Here is an 18,055-nt window from a genome sequence, read left to right on the forward strand (position 1 = left end):
GCATAGGTAAAGAAGGTTTTCGATGCTCCATTGTATGGGAGAGAGGCTGCCCGGAAGTTACTCCAGCTTCGGCAAGGCTCCCACAGTGTAGCAGACTACGCAGTGGATTTCTGCACGTTGGCAGCTGAGAGTGCCTGGAACCCGGAAGCACTGTTCGACATGTTCCTGCACAGAGTTTCGGAGGAAGTAAGGGACGAGCTTGCTGCCCAGGACCTACCAACAGATATCGACTCGCTCATCGCCTTGACCATTCGGATCGACGGGCGACTACGAGAACGAAGGAAGGAAGGAGATTCGATTTCAATCGCCCGTCCAGGGATTCCACCTCGCCTCCGAAGTATCTTGGAAGTCCCCGACGGCTCCGTTGCCGAGAGAACCCAAGGCTACCCGAGTTTCCCCGGGAGCCTCCGAAGACTGCTGATCCACCTCTTCCCAAGCCCATGCAACTAGGCAGAGCTAGGCTGTCTCCAACTGAACAGCTATACAGGCTTCACACTAAGAGCTGTCTGTATTGCGGGACTACTCGTCATTTCGTCTCCACCTGTCCACTAAAAGACCAGGCTCACTGGTAGGAACAGGTACTCTGGTGGGCCATACGGAGAACTTTTCCTCTCCCCTTACTCGCATCCCTTTTCATGCCATGTTGCTGTGGGGGAACCAGTCGAAATCTCTCCGGGTACTCATCGTCTCTGGGGCCGATGAGAGCTTTATGGACGCTACCCTGGCTTCCGAGCTGGATATCCCCACTCAGCCCCTCTTCATTCCCATGGACATTAGAGCACTGGACGGGCGCTCTATAGGCCAGGTCACCCACAATACCACTCATCAATCTACGTGTGTCAGGGAACCACATCAAGACTATCCAGCTCCTGCTCTTTAACCTCTTTGGGATAGGGGGCAGTATTTTCACGTCCGGATGAAAAGCGTGCCCAAAGTAAACTGCCTGCTACTCAGGGCCAGAAGTTAGGATATGCATATAGGATAGAAAACACTAACGTTTCTAAAACTGTTCAAATCATGTCTGTGAGTATAACATAACTTATTTGGCAGGCGAAACCCCGAGAACAAACCATCCAGGATTTTCTTTTTTTGAGGTCACTGTGTTTACAATTACTTTTCTATGGGAAACTAGATTTATGAGGCACCTGGTTGTTGTTCCTATGGCTTCCACTAGATGTCAACAGTCTTTAGAAATTGGTTGATGTTTTTCCTTTGAGAAATTAAGAAGTACGGCTATTCAGTATGAGTGTCAAGCCAAGTGGACTCTTTTTTACTGGTGCTCGCGACCTGTAGCTCGCTCCACTTTGATTTTGTCCGCTATTGAACACAGTATATTCCGTCTTAAATTTGATCGATTATTTACATTTTAGGATACCTAAAGTTGGATTAGGAAAGTTGTTTGAAATGTTTGGACCAAGTTTACAGGTAACTTATTAGATAATTTGTAGTCATGTTGGGCGAGTTGGAACCGGTGTATTTCTGAATCAAATGCGCCAAATAAATGGACATTTTGGGGATATAAAGAAGGAGTTTATCGAACAAAAGGACCATTTGTGTTGTTTCTGGGACATATTGGAGTGCCAACAGAAGAAGATCTTCAAAGGTAAGGCATGAATTATATCGTTATTTCTGACTTTCGTGTCGCAGCTGCTTGGTTGAAATATGATTTTCATGTGTTTGTATGATGGGGCGCTGTCCTCAGATAATCGCATGGTTTGCTTTCGCCGTAAAGCCTTTTTGAAATCTGACACGGTGACTGGATTACCAAGAAGTTAAGCTTTATTTTAGTGTATTGCACTTGTGATTTTATGAAAGTAAAATATTTCTAATAATTTTATTTGAATTTCGCGCTCTGCAATTTCACCGAATGTTGTCGAAAAGTTGAACATCTAGCCGTAACAAGTCTCCTCAGGTTCACGTGGTATTGGGATTCTCCTGGCTCCAGCGACACAATCCCCTTATTTACTGGTCTGCCGGTGCCATCATGGGCTGTAGCCCGTTCTGCCACGCCCATCTTCSTGGGACCTCGGAAGTTGCCCCGGACCTCTCCACCATTCCCGCGGAGTACCAGGACCTCCGGGAGGTGTTCTGTAAGGCCCGGGCCACTTCGCTGCCGCCACACCGACCATATGACTGCAGGATTGTTCTTCTTCCAGGCATCACTCCAATCACGCTACAGGGACGACTGTACTCTCTGTCGGGTCCAGAGACCAAGGCTATGGAAACCTACATAGAGGACTCCCTAGCTGCTGGGTTCATCCGTCCTTCTGCCGGCGCAGTGTTCTTTGTGGAGAAGGACAAATCGCTGCTCCCGTGCATCAACTACCGATGTCTCAACGACATCACGGTGAAGAATCACTAACTGCTACCTCTCATCCCCTCGGCCTTCGAGCCGCTCCAGGGGGCCACCGTGTTCTCCAAGCAGGGACTACGGAACACCTACCACCTGGTGCAGATACGGGAAGGGGACGAGTGGAAGACTGCCTTCAACACGGTCAGCGGCTACTACGAGTACCTGGTCATGCCCTTTGGCCTTACCAACGGCCCTGCTGTGTTCCAGCCTCTGGTTAATGATGTTCTCCATGACATGTTGAACTGGTTTGTCTTCGTCTACCTCGATGACACCCTCGTCTTCTCCCGCGCCACCCAAGAACATGTGCTCCACGTCCGACAGATTCTCCAACGCCTCCTGATAAACCAGCTTTTTGTAAAAGCAGAGAAGTGCAAATTCCATCGCTCCACCATCCCTTTTCTGGGTTACATCATCACTGCAGGGAGCGTACAGATGGATCCCGGGAAGGTAAGAGTGGTGGTGGATGGGCCCAAGCCTACGTCCAGAGTACAGCTGCAGCGTTTCCTGGGTTTCGCCAACTTTTATCACTGCTTTATCTGGGGCAACAGCACACTGGCTTTCCCCCTGTCTGCACACACCTCTCCAAAGGTTCCGTTCATGTAGTCCCCAGCTGCTGACCGGGCGTTCCGGGATCTCAAACACCGCTTCACCACAGCTCTCATCTTGGTTCATCTTGACCCGTCCCGCCAGTTTGTAGTGGAGACCGATGCTTCGGATGTCAGAGTGGGGGCTGTTCTGTCCCAGCGGTCTGCCCTGGACCTCAAGTTGCATCCCTGCGCCTTCTCCCACCGCCTCAACGCCACGGAGAGGAACTACGATGTGGGGAATCGTGAGCTTCTTGCGGTGAAGATGGTGTTGGAGGAGTGGAGGGGGTACAGATAACCAGATGTTCGTGCCTGACCTGGTCCTGGAGTGGGCTTGCTTGCCACCCGGGCTCCCGTTGGACCCTGGCTTTTGTGCGACAACGCTTTTGGTGGACTACCATGGTTCCTGACGTCTCCGCATTTGTTGCCGCTTGCACGGTCTGTGCACAGAACAAGACTCATCGTCAAGCTCCGGCTGGATTCTTCCAACCTCTGCCTGTCCTTCACCATCCCTGGACTTTGTCACGGGTCTCCCCCCATCTGAAGGCAACACCGCCACCTTGACCATTGTGGATCGGTTTTCCACTTCATTCCTCTTCCCAAGTTACCCTCTGCCAAAGTGATGGCCCAGCTCATGGTGCAGCACGTCTTCCGGATCCATGGACTGCCAGCCGACATGGTCTCCGACCGGGGTCCTCAGTTCTCGTCCCAGTTCTGGAAGACGTTCTGCACCCTCATTGGGTCGTCGGCTAGCCTGTTCTCCGGGTTCCACCCCCAGTCCAACGGCCAGTCAGATCGAGCCAACCAGGACCTTGAGACTACTTTGTGCTGCCTGTTCTCCGCCCACCCTAATATCTGCCCTTCCGGGTGGAATCACGCAAACTCTTCCCCTGGTTTATCAGCCCATTTCCCATCTCCAAAATCATTAGCCCCTCTGCTGTTTGTTTTCCGTTCCCTTCATATACTTCCCACCTTTCATGTGTCCAGAGTTAAGCCCATGTCTCACAGCCCTTTGTCTCCTGTTGGTTCAACCTCGTGGCAGGGGGTTCCAGTGCCTTATTGACTGGGCGGTTTATGACCCGGAGGAGAGGTGCTGGGTCCCCGCCAGAGACATCCTGGACCCAGGCCTCTTTGCAGATTTCCAACACCGGCACCCAACCAGGTATGCGCTCAGGTAGGACGCCAGGTGGCGCCCCTAGAGGGGTGGTACTGTCACACCCTGATCTGTTTCACCTGTCTTTGTGCTTGTCTCCACCCCCTCCAGGTGTTGCCCATCTTCCCCATTATCCCCTCTGTATTTATACCTGTGTTCTCTGTTTGTCAGTTGCCAGTTCGTTTAGTTAGTTTAGTGAAACCTTCCAGCGTTTGTCCCCTTGCTCCTGTCTGTTTCTTCCTCCTGTTTCCTAGTCCCTCCTGGTTTGACCCTGAGACTGCCTGCCATTCTGGACCCTTTGCACCTTCTCTGGATTACTGACCTCTGCCTGCCTTTGACCTGTTGTTTGCCTGCCCCTGTATTCGAAATAAACGTTTATTTCTTTGACACTGTCTGCATCTGGGTCATACCTGAAACGTGATAATTGGACATGATTTGGAAAAGCACACACCTGTCTACATAAGGTCCCACAGTTGACAGTGCATGTCAGAACAAAAACCAGGCCATGAGGTCYAAGGAATTGTCCATAGAGCTCCGAGACAGGATTGTGTTGAGGCACAGGTCTTGGGAATATTGAGTTTGGGTGGTGGACCATTCTTGATACACACGGGAATCTGTTGAGTGTGAAAAACCCAGCAGCTTGCAGTTCTTGACACAAAGCGGTGCACCTGGCACCTACTACCATACCCCGTTCAAAGACACTTAAATATTTTGCCTTGCCGATTCACCTTCTGAATGGTACACATACAACATCCATGTCCAATAGTCTTAAGGCTTAAAAATATATTTTTTAACCTGTCTCCTTCCTTTTATCTACACTGATTGAAATGGATTTAACAAATGACATCAATAATCAACCTGTATTGACCTTGTTAGTCTGTCATGGAAAGAGCGGGTGTTGTTAATGTTTTGTACACTCAGTGTACCAGTCAAAAGTTTGGACTCACCAACTCATTCAAGGGTTTTTCTTTATTTTTACTATTTTCTACATTGTAGAATAATAGTGAAGACATCAAAACTATGAAATAACATATATGGAATCATGTAGTAACCAAAAAAGTGTTAAACAAACAAAATATATTTTAGATTCTTCAAAGTAGCCACCCTTTGCCTTGTCTTTGCACACTCTTGGCATTGTCTCAACCAGCTTCATGAGGAATGCTTTTCTGCAGTGGGAACCACACATGCGTTCACCAACTCTGCGTCTCACAAAGACACATCAGTTGGAACCAAAAATCTCACTTTGGACTCATCAGACCAAAGGACAGATTTCCACTGGTCTAATGTCCATTGCTCGTGTTTTTTTGGCCCAAGCAATCTCTTATTATTATTGGTGTCCTTTAGTAGTGGTTTCTTTGCAGCAATTCGACCATGAAGACCCGATTCACGCAGTCTCCTCTGAACAGTTGATGTTGAGATATGTCTGTTACTTGAACTCTGTGAAGCATTTATTTGGGCTGCAATCTGAGGCTGGTAACTCTAATGAACTTATCCTCTGCAGCAGAGGTAACTCTGGGTCTTCCTTTCCTGTGGCGGTCCTCATGAGAGCCAGTTTCATTGTAAAGCTTAATGGTTTTTGTGACTGCACTTGAAGAAACTTTCAAAGTTCTTGAAATATTCTGTATTGACTGACCTTCTTGTCAGTAATGATGGACTGTCATTTCTCTTTGCTTATTTGAGCTGTTCTTGCCATAATATGGACTTGGTATTTTACCAAATAGGGCTATCTTCATATATACCAACCCTACCTTGTCACAACACAACTGATTGGCTCAAATGCATTAAGAAGAAAAGAAATTACACAAATGTACTTTTAACAAGGCACACCTGTTAATTGAAATGCATTCCAGGTGACTACCTCATGAAGCTGGTTATTGGGGTCAAAGGCATTTTGTAACATGGCGCCTACGGCCACCAGGGGCGAAATCTGTGGTGGCGCCGTCTCTCCATTTTGCATACATCTACCTCTGTGCCAGATTTGACTATCTCAAAATAGTCCTTCTGAATTGTACAACTGTGTTAGCACTGGAGCAGCACCGGGGCAGCACTGGAGCAGCACCGGGGCAGCACTGGAGCAGCACCGGGGCAGCACTGGAGCAGCACCGGGGCAGCACCGGGGCAGCGGCGACGCCATCACGTCATCAAGAAACATGACAGAAATTGGATGAATATAAAATAGCAAAATTGTCCTATGAGCACATTGAAAAGTGTACTACTAGACTGGAACCCTGGGGCCCTAGCTACAGCCCACAAGGGACAAATCTGTGGTGGCTCCATAACGAAACCTTTCCAAGGTATATAAATGTACCTCTCTGACAAATGTGTTACTTTTATATAAAAATAGTCCTTCTGAATTGTAAAACAGTTTTACCGTTGGTGGCCATTTTGTAAAATGTCTGCCATCACCCCCAACTCTGTGGTGGCTCCATATCTAATTATTTTCAGGGTACATGAATCTACCTCCGTACCAAATGTTGGTGCTGTTATTTCAAAACAGTCCTTCTGAATTGTAAAAGTGATACGTTTTTTTATTGATGGATAGCCAGGGACACGCTCCAACACTCAGACATCATTTACAAACAATGCATTTGTGTTTCGTGAGTCCGCCAGATCAGAGGAGGTAGGGATGACCAGGGATGTTCTCTTGATAAGTGTGTGAATTGGACCATTTTCCTGACAAAATGTAACAGGCACTTTTGGGTGTCAGAGAAAATGTATGGAGTAAAAAGTACATTATTTGATTTAGGAATGTAGTGAAGTAAAAGTAAAAGTTGCCAAAAATATAAATAGTAAAGTAAAGTACAGATACCCCCAAAAACGACTTCAGTAAAAATATTTTAAAGTTCTACTTAAGTACTTTACACCACTGTATAACTCCGGTAAAGAAATATTCTGCCAGGTGCATAGTCTGTGGTTATAGAGTAGACCCTAGATGGACTATCGATCTATAAACTTTTAAATTTTACTTTAGAGTCAAACTGTCTTCTGCCTGAAACACTCAACAACACAGCACACCAGCTCCCCCCTGTGGCACAGGACTGGAAATAGTGTGATAGAGAAAAACTGTACTGCTTTTTAACACAGCAATACCTTGACTCTCCTCTGTAGCATCAATGTTGTTGTTGTTTTACAACATTTTCATTATTATGTACTAATAAGAAAAATACAAATGTGTTATAATAACTCTGTGTTTGTTTATGAATGTGGGAAAAATACACAAGTCTGTCTTCAACAAATTAGTGGTATAAATGTGTCTTAGATTACTTTGAAACTAAGAACAAACAATATGATTTGTATGTAATCAGGGGCGGACTGGGACCAGAAATTGGCACTGGCATTTCTAACACACCGGACCATTTTTCCCTTCCCTTGAGGCCCCCACACCGGCCCATTTCCCCCCCCRRKYGGSRCCKAWWKCSGGSCKWTTTTTTTTGGGGGGGGGGCCCCATTACTAACCAGATAATTCATATTTTGCTTTTAAAAAACAAGTATGACAGGCCCACTGGGCTAAAAATGGACCAGCCCACCAAAATGCTAGATAGCCAGTCCGCCCCGGCGCGAATGTTAATATATAATGTAGCATACTCTTCCTCCTATTGGCTTAAACCATGCATTGCATCATACCATCATTGCTGTGGAGGAAAAATAAATCATGCAAGCAAGTATAGCAAACACGCCACGAGCTAACTCGGGTTACGAGAAGTCCCTATTTAAATATCATTCGGTGCCATCCTCCCCTTGTAGAGAAGTGGTGATTGGGTTAGAAAGGATTTGGGCGTTACACGTCGCGGTTAAATTCACAATTTAGTTTTCTTTAGGAGTATTCAACGGTAAAACATAGCGACACCACTCTCAGGGAACCGGACTGGATTTGTAACACATGGCTTCTTCACACCATCAAAACGACTTGTCTACCGGTTTCCACCCTCAGTTCAAATCTTTCGCAACAGAGGCGATCCACGTTGGGCAAGAACCGGAGCAATGGAAATCTATGGCCGTGGTGCCACCTATTTCTCTGTCCACCACGTTCAAGCAGTATAGACCTGGAGATCATGCTGTAAGTTGCCTGATGCAATAACCTTGGTGTCTGGTATCGAAGGCTGTTAGTTCAGTATGAGGTGTCTTTATACCAATCCGGTATACAGAACCGCTCCCGTTGGTGTTAATATTAATATGTATGAAAGTATGGATGCTTGTCTTTCCCTGCATAGCACATACGTTACCCATTTTATTACACAGTCAGAATGTTGTCTCTGACAGTGATCGGAAATTAGCTTTCTGTGACGAATATTGAAAGTCAACGATTTATTAGATTTTACCGAATCATTAATGACCAGGTTATCATCAGTACCAGCATCTGTTTATTTATAGAAGCTGTGGCAAATGTGTGCTCTCTAAATGTAATATCTTCTTATCAGGGTTTTGAGTACAGTCGGAGTGGAAACCCGACCAGAAACTGTCTGGAGAAAGCTGTTGCTGCTCTGGATGGAGCAAAACACTGTACGTGTTCATGTCAGACACCATTACCTCGTGAATTTGTATCTAATACAATTTAACAAGTTAGAGAATGTGTAGCCTAAAGGTAGAAAATAGACCTTTAACTAGCCTCATGTGAAGATAATGTATTCTTTGAACTATCATTAACTGAATTTCCGGTGTAGGTCTTGCTCTTGCCTCTGGGCTGGCTGCGACTATGACCATCTCTCACATGCTGAAAGCTGGAGATGGCATTGTCTGCATGAACGATGTGTATGGAGGTAAGACATGGCCCACAGTGTCTGTAAAACTGTCTAGAGAACCACCAAAAGGTAGACAACGTTGTGGGTGGAAGATCACACACATGTAAGTTGTATTTGATGCATATGACACAGTAATACATTAGGATTTTTCTCTACAGGTACCAATCGTTATTTCCGAAAGATTGCTGCAGAGGGTGGCTTGGTTGTGTCCTTTGCTGATTGCACCAAAATCGAGTTGCTCCAGGCTGCTCTTAAGCCGAACACAAAAGTGAGTGGAATACTAAATCTACTTAGTTACCTTATTTCACTATTTATTTTTGCCTAAATCAACCCAGGTTTCAGGTTTCTTATTTGTACAAGAATAGACGTCATTCCGCATCAGTGTTATTATTTCCCTTTTGTTGTTTGTGTTTAGTGCTCCAACCTGAGCTTTGCCGTTAGTCATCGYACTCCATTTGAGAATTCTATAAGAGGCACTTCACTCTCACTGTGACTTGTCCCTACATGACTATAGTTTAAGACCGACATGTTATAGCTGGTTGGGAGCCAAACTACGAAACCCAAACACCTGTTGAACTTCTATTTAAAAAAMATGCTCTTTTTTTTTTTCTATCTTTATGTAGTTGGTATGGATCGAGACCCCCACCAACCCCACCATGAAAGTGGTGGATATCCAGGCCTGTGCAGATGTGGTCCACCAACACAACACTGATACCGTGGTGGTTGTGGACAACACTTTCATGTCAGCCTACTTCCAGGTATGTAAATGTTTGTTTATAGATATACAGGACCAGTCAAAAGTTTGGACACACCTACTCATTCCAGGGGTTTTCTTTATTTTGACTATTTTCAACATTGTATGAAATGTTCTACACACTATGAAATACATGGAATCATGTAGTAACCAAAAAGGTGTTAAACAAAAATATATTTTAGATTCTTCAAAGTAGCCACCCTTTGCGTTGATGACAGCTTTGCACACTCTTCATGAGGTATTCTCCTGGAATGCATTTCAATTAAAAGGTGTGCCTTGTTAAAAGTTAATTTGTGGAATTTCTTTCCTTAATGCGGTTGAGCCAATCAGTTGTGTTGTGCGAAGGTGGGGGTGGTATACAGAAGATAACCCTATTTGGTAAAAGACCAAGTCCACATTATGACAAGAACAGCTCAAATAAGCAAAGAGAAACAATAGTCCATCATTACTCATGACCTGAAGGTCAGTCAATCTGGAAAATTTCAAGAACTTTGAAAGTTTCTTCAAGTGCAGTCACAAAAACCATCAAGCGCTATCATGAAACTGGCTCTCATGAGGACCGCCACAGGAAAGGAAGACCCAGAGTTACCTCTGCTGCAGAGGATAAGTTCATTAGAGTTACCAGCCTCAGAAATTGCAGCCCAAATAAATGCTGCAGAGTTCAAGTAACAGACACACCTCAACATCAACTGTTCAGAGGAGACTGCGTGAATCAGGCCTTCATGGTCGAAATGCTGCAAAGAAACCACTACTAAAGGACATCGATAAGGAGACTTGCTTGAGCCAAGAAACTCGAGCAATGGACATTAGACCGGTGGAATTCTGTCCAAATATTTGATATTTGGTTCCAACCGCCATGTCTTTTGTYAGACTCAGAGTAGGTGAGCAGATAATCTCCACATGTTTGGTTTCCACCGTGAAGCATGGAGGAGGAGGTGTGATGGTGCATTGCTGGTGACACTGTCAGTTATTTATTTAGTTAGGCCTCCACAATCACCTGATCTCAACCCAATTGAGATGTTTGGGATGAGTTGGACTGCAGAGTGAAGGAAAATCAGCCAAAAAGTACTCAGCATATGTGGAAACTCCTTCAAGACTGTTGGAAAAGCATTCCAGGTGAAGCTGGTTGAGAGAATGCCAAGAGTGTGCAAAGCTGTCAAGGCAAAGGGTAGCTACTTTGAAGAATCTAAAATAAAATAAAATATTTTGATTTGTTTAACCCTTTTTTGGTTACTACATGATTCCATGTGTGTGATTTTCATAGTTTTGATGTCTTCACTATTATTCTACAATGTAGAAAATAGTAAAAAGAAAATAAAAACCCTTGAATGAGTGGGTGTTTTCCAAACTTTTGACTGGTACTGTATGTTTGTTGTTGGTTATGCATTGCTACATTCAGCCCAGTGACCGTTGGAGATGAATAAAGCTTAATGATTTGAAATGGATGTGTTCCTTCATTTCACGCTCTCTTAAGTTTCCTAAACACACCCAGTTATTTCCTCTCTTCATAGACCGGCTCAAACCGAGTCATTGATTAACCCAAATATACTCTGTGCTTGTCTCTTGAACTTTAGCGCCCCTTGGCCCTCGGCGCAGACATATGCATGTATTCAGCCACTAAGTACATGAATGGTAGGTACACACTGTTTGTACATTGATGTTGACTGAAGAGAATTCCCATTGGGTTTGATCAAATCTAAGTTTAAGTATTTGATTGACAGGTCACAGTGACGTTGTAATGGGCCTGGTGTCTGTGAACCGTGAGGACCTGTATGACAGACTGAGGTTTCTACAGAATGGTGAGAGATTAATGAATAGCAACTGGCAAAAAGCCATGTATGTTTAGGTGATAAACCGACACATTTTTACCCTACTATGATTTGAAGCACTTGAACTTCTCAGTGAAGCAGTTGCTCAACTCTTGTGACCTACTTTCGCTCATCAAACATCCGCACATGCTCGTGATGCCAGGGCTTTCCACCAATTATAAACCGCTGATAAAGAAGGCTTTGTATAGCACCCTTGTTGGTTGTTTGTCTGAGGGGCTGATTGGTATGTTTTGTAACACTTTGTTCTTCCTTATTGTGCCCTAATCCTGACCCTAAAGCCCTCGGAGCGGTACCGTCCCCCTTTGACTGCTACCTGTGTAACCGCGGCCTGAAAACCCTGCACCTGCGCATGAGGCAGCACTTCAAGAACGCCCTGGCAGTGGCCAAGTTCCTGGAGGCCGACCCTAGGGTGGACCGAGTCATCTTCCCAGGTGGGGTGTTTGATATCTCTGGATATCAAAATGTCAAACTAGTATTTCTGTATGTTGTATAAAACACATGTAACATATTTTGACATGACCTGCTTTCTGGATGATATTTAAAAAAATTCAATGTAGTCACTCTGGTAATTCCCTGGTCCAGTATAAACACAGTTCAGTCACACAGCACATGCATCTCCAGTTACCCTCATATTCTCTGTGATTGAATAGACCGCACCTTGTGGTTAGTTGACTGACTGGTTTTCCTCTTAATCCGTCTCCACTCTACAGGCTTGCCCTCCCACCCCCAGCACGAGCTGATGAAGAAACAGTGCACAGGCTGCCCAGGGATGATCACCTTCTACATAAAGGGAAAACTGGAGAATGCCACCATGTTCCTCAGCAACTTAAGGGTAATTACAGAATTGAGATGCTCATGTGTGATTGACACAATGCCAAGACGAGCTGTACTGGGCTGATATGGTTATGCATACAACGTAGTTGCTGGAAGTGACTGTAAGGATTGTCTCTATAGTATGAATCGGGCATCATTGTATTTTACTACAGTATGTGTTGAGGATTCAATCACGGATGGACACTGCAGTAACATTTTGTGCTGTTTCTTTTATTTCAAGTTGTTTGCACTTGCCGAGAGCCTCGGTGGTTATGAAAGCTTGGCAGAGCATCCGTAAGTATACCCAAATATCATCAATAAACCTTAACATTAAACTGCTACAATATTGCAATTAGTTCACTTTTCCACCTGTCTTGTTAATTACAATGTTTCAGCTGAACCAATTAATATGATGTGGTATGAAAATGTACAGTATTTTAATTGCTTAACTTTTTTAACAATGCCATAAGGGGGCAGCAGTGGTTAAGATACTTGTATTTATTTTGAACCAACTTGAATCAGACAAAATACATTTAACCTGTTTAATAGTGGAAGAAATGGAGACCTGCACACTGTCAAAAATAAATGGGTCCAAAACTGAGGCTTGAATGCAAAATAAAGATGTTTATGGAAACATCATGGTGCCCAAAGAATATATCATAGTGCAAGAAAGGGAATAAATAAAAGGTGAAAACAAACGTTGTGGCCCCAGGCCATCATCAGTGTAAATTGTTGGCACACACACCTGCTTCTTGGATTGCATCCTACCTGGCAGGCCGTACCTACCAGGTGACGTGGAGAAGATCTGTCTGCACCTCGTACACTCATTACTGGTGTCCCCCAGGGCTTGGTTCTAGGCCCTTTCTCGATACACCAAGTCACTCAGCTCCGTCATATCCTCACATGGTCTCCTATCATTGCTATACGGATGACACTCAACTACTTTTTCCCTCCCCCCCTTCTGACACCCAGGTGACAAGACTCATCTCTGTATGCCTGGCAGATATCTCAACTTTGATGTAGGCCCACCACCTCAACAAGACAGAACTGCTCTTTTTCCCGGGGAAGGCCTGCCCGCTCAAAGACCTCTCCATCACAGTTGACAACTCCAGTGTCGGCCTCCCAGAGTGCAAAGAACCTTGGCGTGACCATGGACGACACCCTGTTGTTCTCTGCAAACATCAAAGCAGTGACCTGCTCTATCAACAGTGGTTCCCAAACTTTTTTTTTATAGTCCCGTACTCCTTCAAACATTCAACCTCCAGCTGCGTACCCCCTCTAGCACCAGGGTCAGCGCACTCTCAAATGTTGTAAGCCAGCCACACACACTATACATGTATTAAAACATAAGAATGAGTGTGAGTTTGTCACAACCTGGCTCGTGGGAAGTGACAAAGAGCTCTTATAGGACCAGGGCACAAATAATAATATAATCAATTATTTTGCTCATTATTTAGCCATCTTACATATTAAACCGTATTTGTAAATTGAAATTTGTGAATAACTCACCACAGGTTAATGAGGAGGGTGTGCTTGAAAGGATGCACATAACTCTGCAATTTTGGGTTGGAGAGAGTCCGTCTTAAGTCATTTTTCACACGCAGTCTGTGCCTGTATTTAGTTCATGCTAGCGAGGACCGAGAATCCACTCACATTAGGTACGTGGTTGCAAAGGGCATCCGTGTCTTAACAGCGCGATCGCAGCCCAATCCAGAAATCTGGCAGTGGTTTCTAATTTATATTAAATTTTTACAGAACCGCTTGTTACAATTGTTGCTCTTGTTCAGATATCGGTAAATGGACTGGAGGCAGGGCATGAAAGGGATAACGAATCCAGTTGTGTCGTCCGTTTCGGGAAAGTAATTGGGCACCCAACTCACTCAGGTGCTTCGCTATATCACATTTGACATTGTCCGTAAGCTTGAGTTCATTTGCACACAAAAAAAATCATACAATGATGGAAAACCTGTGTGTTGTCCTTGTTAATGCAGACAGAAGAGCTCCAACTTCTTAATCATAGCCTCTTTTTGTCCCGCACAATGAATATAGTTGCGGAGAGTCCCTGTAATCCTAGATTCAGATCACCCAGATAGGCCAGTCATGTGAGATACTCATCATGCAAGCGTTCAGACAAGTGAAAATGATGGTCAGTGAGGAACTTTAAGCTCATCTCTCAATTTTAAAAAAACATGTCAATACTTTGCCCCTTGATAACCAGCGCACTTCTTCTGTATGTTGTAAAATCGTTACATGGTCGCTGCACATATCATTGCAAAGTGCAGAAAATACACGAGAGTTCAGGGGCCTTGCTTTAACAAAGTTAACCATTTTCACTGTAGTGTCCAAAACATCTTTCAAGCTGTCAGGCATTTCCTTGGTAGCAAGAGCCTCTCGGTGGATGCTGCAGTGTACCCAAGTGGCGTCGGGAGCAACTGCTTGCACGTGCGTTACCACGTCACTATGTCTCCCTGTCATGGCTTTTGCGCCATCAGTAGAGATACCAACACATCTTGACCACCAAAGTCCATTTGATGTCACAAAGCTGTCCAGTACTTTTAAACATATCCTCTCATGTTGTCCTGGTTTCCAGAAGCGGATCTCTTCCTTAATTGACCCCCCCTCCATAAACGTAACGGACATATACCAGGAGTTGTGCCAGGCCCGCCACTTCTTGTTGACTCAACGCATTTAATTCACTGGCTTGTATGCGAAGCAGTAATTGATTCAAACATCTCCTGCTATGTCACTGATGCGTTGTGAAACAAGTGTTGTTTGGAGGCATTGTCTGTATAGTTTTTTTTGGCCTTTTCCTCCAGCATTGTCCCAGCCTTATCCACGGTAGCAGGAATAATTAAGTAATCCACAATAGTATGGGGCTTGCCTGTCCTAGCCACTCGGGAAGCTAAGACTCTTCTAGCCCCTTCTTATTAATGGTGTCTGTTGCGTTTATACGTCTTACTACTCAAGTCGTCTTTATTCTCGCTCAAACTCCCATGTCATGTTTTGTTTCTAAATGTTTGAAGGTTTCCCGTGAGTAGCGGTAAATGTGATTTTTTTTTTTGGGGGGGGGGGGAAATACCTGCTCTACAACATCCGTAGAGTACGGCCCTCCCGCACACAGGAAGCGCCGCAGGTCCTAATTTAGGCACTTGTCCTATTCAGTCTGGACTACTGCAACTCGCTGTTGGCTGGGCTTCCCGCTTGTGCAATCACACCCCTGCATCTTATCCAGAATGCTGCAGTCCACCTGGTTTTAAACCTTCCCAAGTTCTCTCATGCTCCTCTGCACACTCCACTGGCTTCTAGTTGAAACCTCGCATCTACTACAAGACCATGGTGCTTTACCTACGGAACTGCACCTCCCTATCTTCAGGCTATGCTCAAACCCTACACCTCAAACCAGAGCACTCTGTTCTGGRCTTTTGGCCCTCCCGCTCAGCCCAGTCCAAGCTCTTCTCTGTCCTGACACCCCAATGGTGGAACCAGCCCCCTCCCCCTGAAGCTAGGACAGCAGAGTCCTTACCCATCTTCTGAAAACATCAAACCCCACCTCATCAAAAAGTATCTTAAATAATCCCCCTTCTAGCTCTCTCTACTGATAGCTACGATATTGATGAATAATGTACTTTCTATGCCTGTGTTATGTGGTTGTCCCACCTGGCTATCTTAAGATGAATGCACTAAGTCGCTCCGGATAAGAGCATCTCCTAAATTACGTACATTTGGCATTCAAGCCTCAGTTTTGGATCTATTCCCTTTGACAGTGTGCGGGTCTCTTCCAGTACTCTTATTTTGACTCCTATGCACCTGGAACACACACTTTTCAGTAGTAAGGACCTTTTTAAGAGCGCAGACGGCCTCTGATCATACCTGTTCAATAGTGTCATGATAAAATGTCTATTTTCAAGATACTCTGCTAATTGAGGGACAACGTTATACACACCCCTGCATAACTTGTCCTTTATCAGAAATAAGCTTTTTTTTGTACTTTTAAGACATGGGTTGTCTTTGAATATTGAGCTATTTATTACCCTCTTCGTTCCCTCTCTCTCAGGGCGATAATGACCCATGCGTCTGTTCCTGAGAGTGATAGGGCCGACCTGGGGATCAGTGACACYATGGTCCGTCTGTCCGTGGGGCTGGAGGACGAGCAGGACATCATCGATGACCTGGAACAAGCCCTGAACGCTGCTGTAAGTACACTACAGCACACTCCCTAAAAACAGGTCTCTAAATTCAGCTCGCATAACACCAAGAACCAGATTTCTGCCCAGCGCGAAGTACGGTACAGTATCTCTGCCAAGTCCAGACAAATGGGTCCTGGTCAAGAAGTGATAATTATCCCTGGAATATTTTGCCCCACACATCTGTAGCAGATGTACTGAATATCCTGACCACACAGTTGTTTCCATCTGTTGATTTATTCTTCTTTTTTTGAGCAGCATCCAAAGAAGTAATATCTTCAGGACGTCCCATGACCAGAGGTGGTCTGTCGTCAGCGGGACGGAGTGGAGGCAGGAGTACCCGGTGTTTATAGCCGCGTACAAGAAGAGAGCGGCGCTTTAGSACAACGCACACAAACAATGATGAAATCATCAGGGAACGACCTGCTCTTTAAACATTACGCCTTAAATTATTTAATTGATTCTTTGGATGCTGATTTTATCAGGAGCACTTCCAAGGACTTTTTAATCCATTTGGCTGCTTTTGCATTATTTTTMTACGTTATATTTTGTTTGGAGGGTGTTGACGGGGCATTGTGAATGAGGTTCTTATTCAATCAAAACTGGTATCCGGGACACTAGTGTAAGGCAAAACACTTATGTTAACTAAATGAAGCAGAAAGAAACTTGAGAACTAATGAACCATAAGGTCTTGCTCTGGAAATGTCTGGATAGCAGTTTTGATTAAATATAACTTTGTCTGGCTCTATCAAATGTATGCCTAGTAAAGGGAGAGTGGGGAAGCTTTGCCCCCCAGAGTTTGTCTTAAAGTTGGCCAGTGAGGGAGTGCCAACTTGTCCTTGCCAAGCACTTTTACATTTTTAATGGAATGACAAACTAGTGCTGTGGTAGGATTATTCTTTGAGCTATGTGGTGTTGCTGAACTCAACCCAGAGTTCACTGTAACGGGCTTGTTCTCCGATCAAAACACAGTGACATCAGGGTTTTCTATCTGAGGAGAACCAACCCCACATTGGAGCTCTCTCATCTGACGGTGTAATCTATCACATATCATATCTGCCTGCTACTTAATGAATGTGCTTTGTTTGACCATTACCAAACTCAATAAAATCAGTTTGCAGTACATTAACCTTTGCCTTTCACTTCCTGAAACATACTGTAGAATGTGGCCTAGCCGGAAACTTTGTCTTAATATAAACAATGGAGTAAAACAACCTTATGTTTTGGCAGTTACGCAACATCCGGGTCTAGCGTTAGCCACAGCAGGACCAGGGTTGGTTACAACAAAAACCCACAGTAAGGTAGCTCTCCAGGACCAGGGTTGGTTACAACAAAATCCCACAGTAAGGTAGCACTCCAGGACCAGGGTTGGTTACAACAAAATCCCACAGTAAGGTAGCTCTCCAGGACCAGGGTTGGTTACAACAAAAACCCACAATAAGGTAGCTCTCCAGGACCAGGGTTGGTTACAACAAACCCCACAGTAAGGTAGCTCTCCAGGACCAGGGTTGGAGAGCCCTGCTCTAGTGCCACCTGTAAACTTATGCAGACTCAGCACATGGAGAATCTTATAGCCATAGTGTACTTCTATGACACCTGATTTGTACATTTCTCAATACTACTGCATATGATTTTACAACTAAAAG

General features: G+C 44.8%; 1 protein-coding gene across 1 annotated transcript; it reads left to right on the plus strand.

Moving 5' to 3' along the window:
* The first annotated feature begins 7,724 nt into the window (after positions 1–7,724).
* Positions 7,725–17,538, plus strand: LOC111975559 (cystathionine gamma-lyase). Its single transcript, XM_024003906.2, has 12 exons — positions 7,725–8,147; positions 8,509–8,590; positions 8,752–8,847; positions 8,988–9,097; positions 9,453–9,587; positions 11,158–11,215; positions 11,305–11,382; positions 11,691–11,843; positions 12,123–12,244; positions 12,467–12,519; positions 16,280–16,418; positions 16,668–17,538. The coding sequence occupies exons 1-12, from the start codon at positions 7,971–7,973 to the stop codon at positions 16,680–16,682; spliced, it is 1,218 nt and encodes a 405-aa protein (XP_023859674.1). The 5' UTR covers positions 7,725–7,970; the 3' UTR covers positions 16,683–17,538.
* The last annotated feature ends 517 nt before the right edge of the window (positions 17,539–18,055 follow it).

The sequence above is a fragment of the Salvelinus sp. IW2-2015 genome, linkage group LG16 (assembly GCF_002910315.2).
Source record: "Salvelinus sp. IW2-2015 linkage group LG16, ASM291031v2, whole genome shotgun sequence".
Classification (NCBI taxonomy): domain Eukaryota; kingdom Metazoa; phylum Chordata; class Actinopteri; order Salmoniformes; family Salmonidae; genus Salvelinus; species Salvelinus sp. IW2-2015.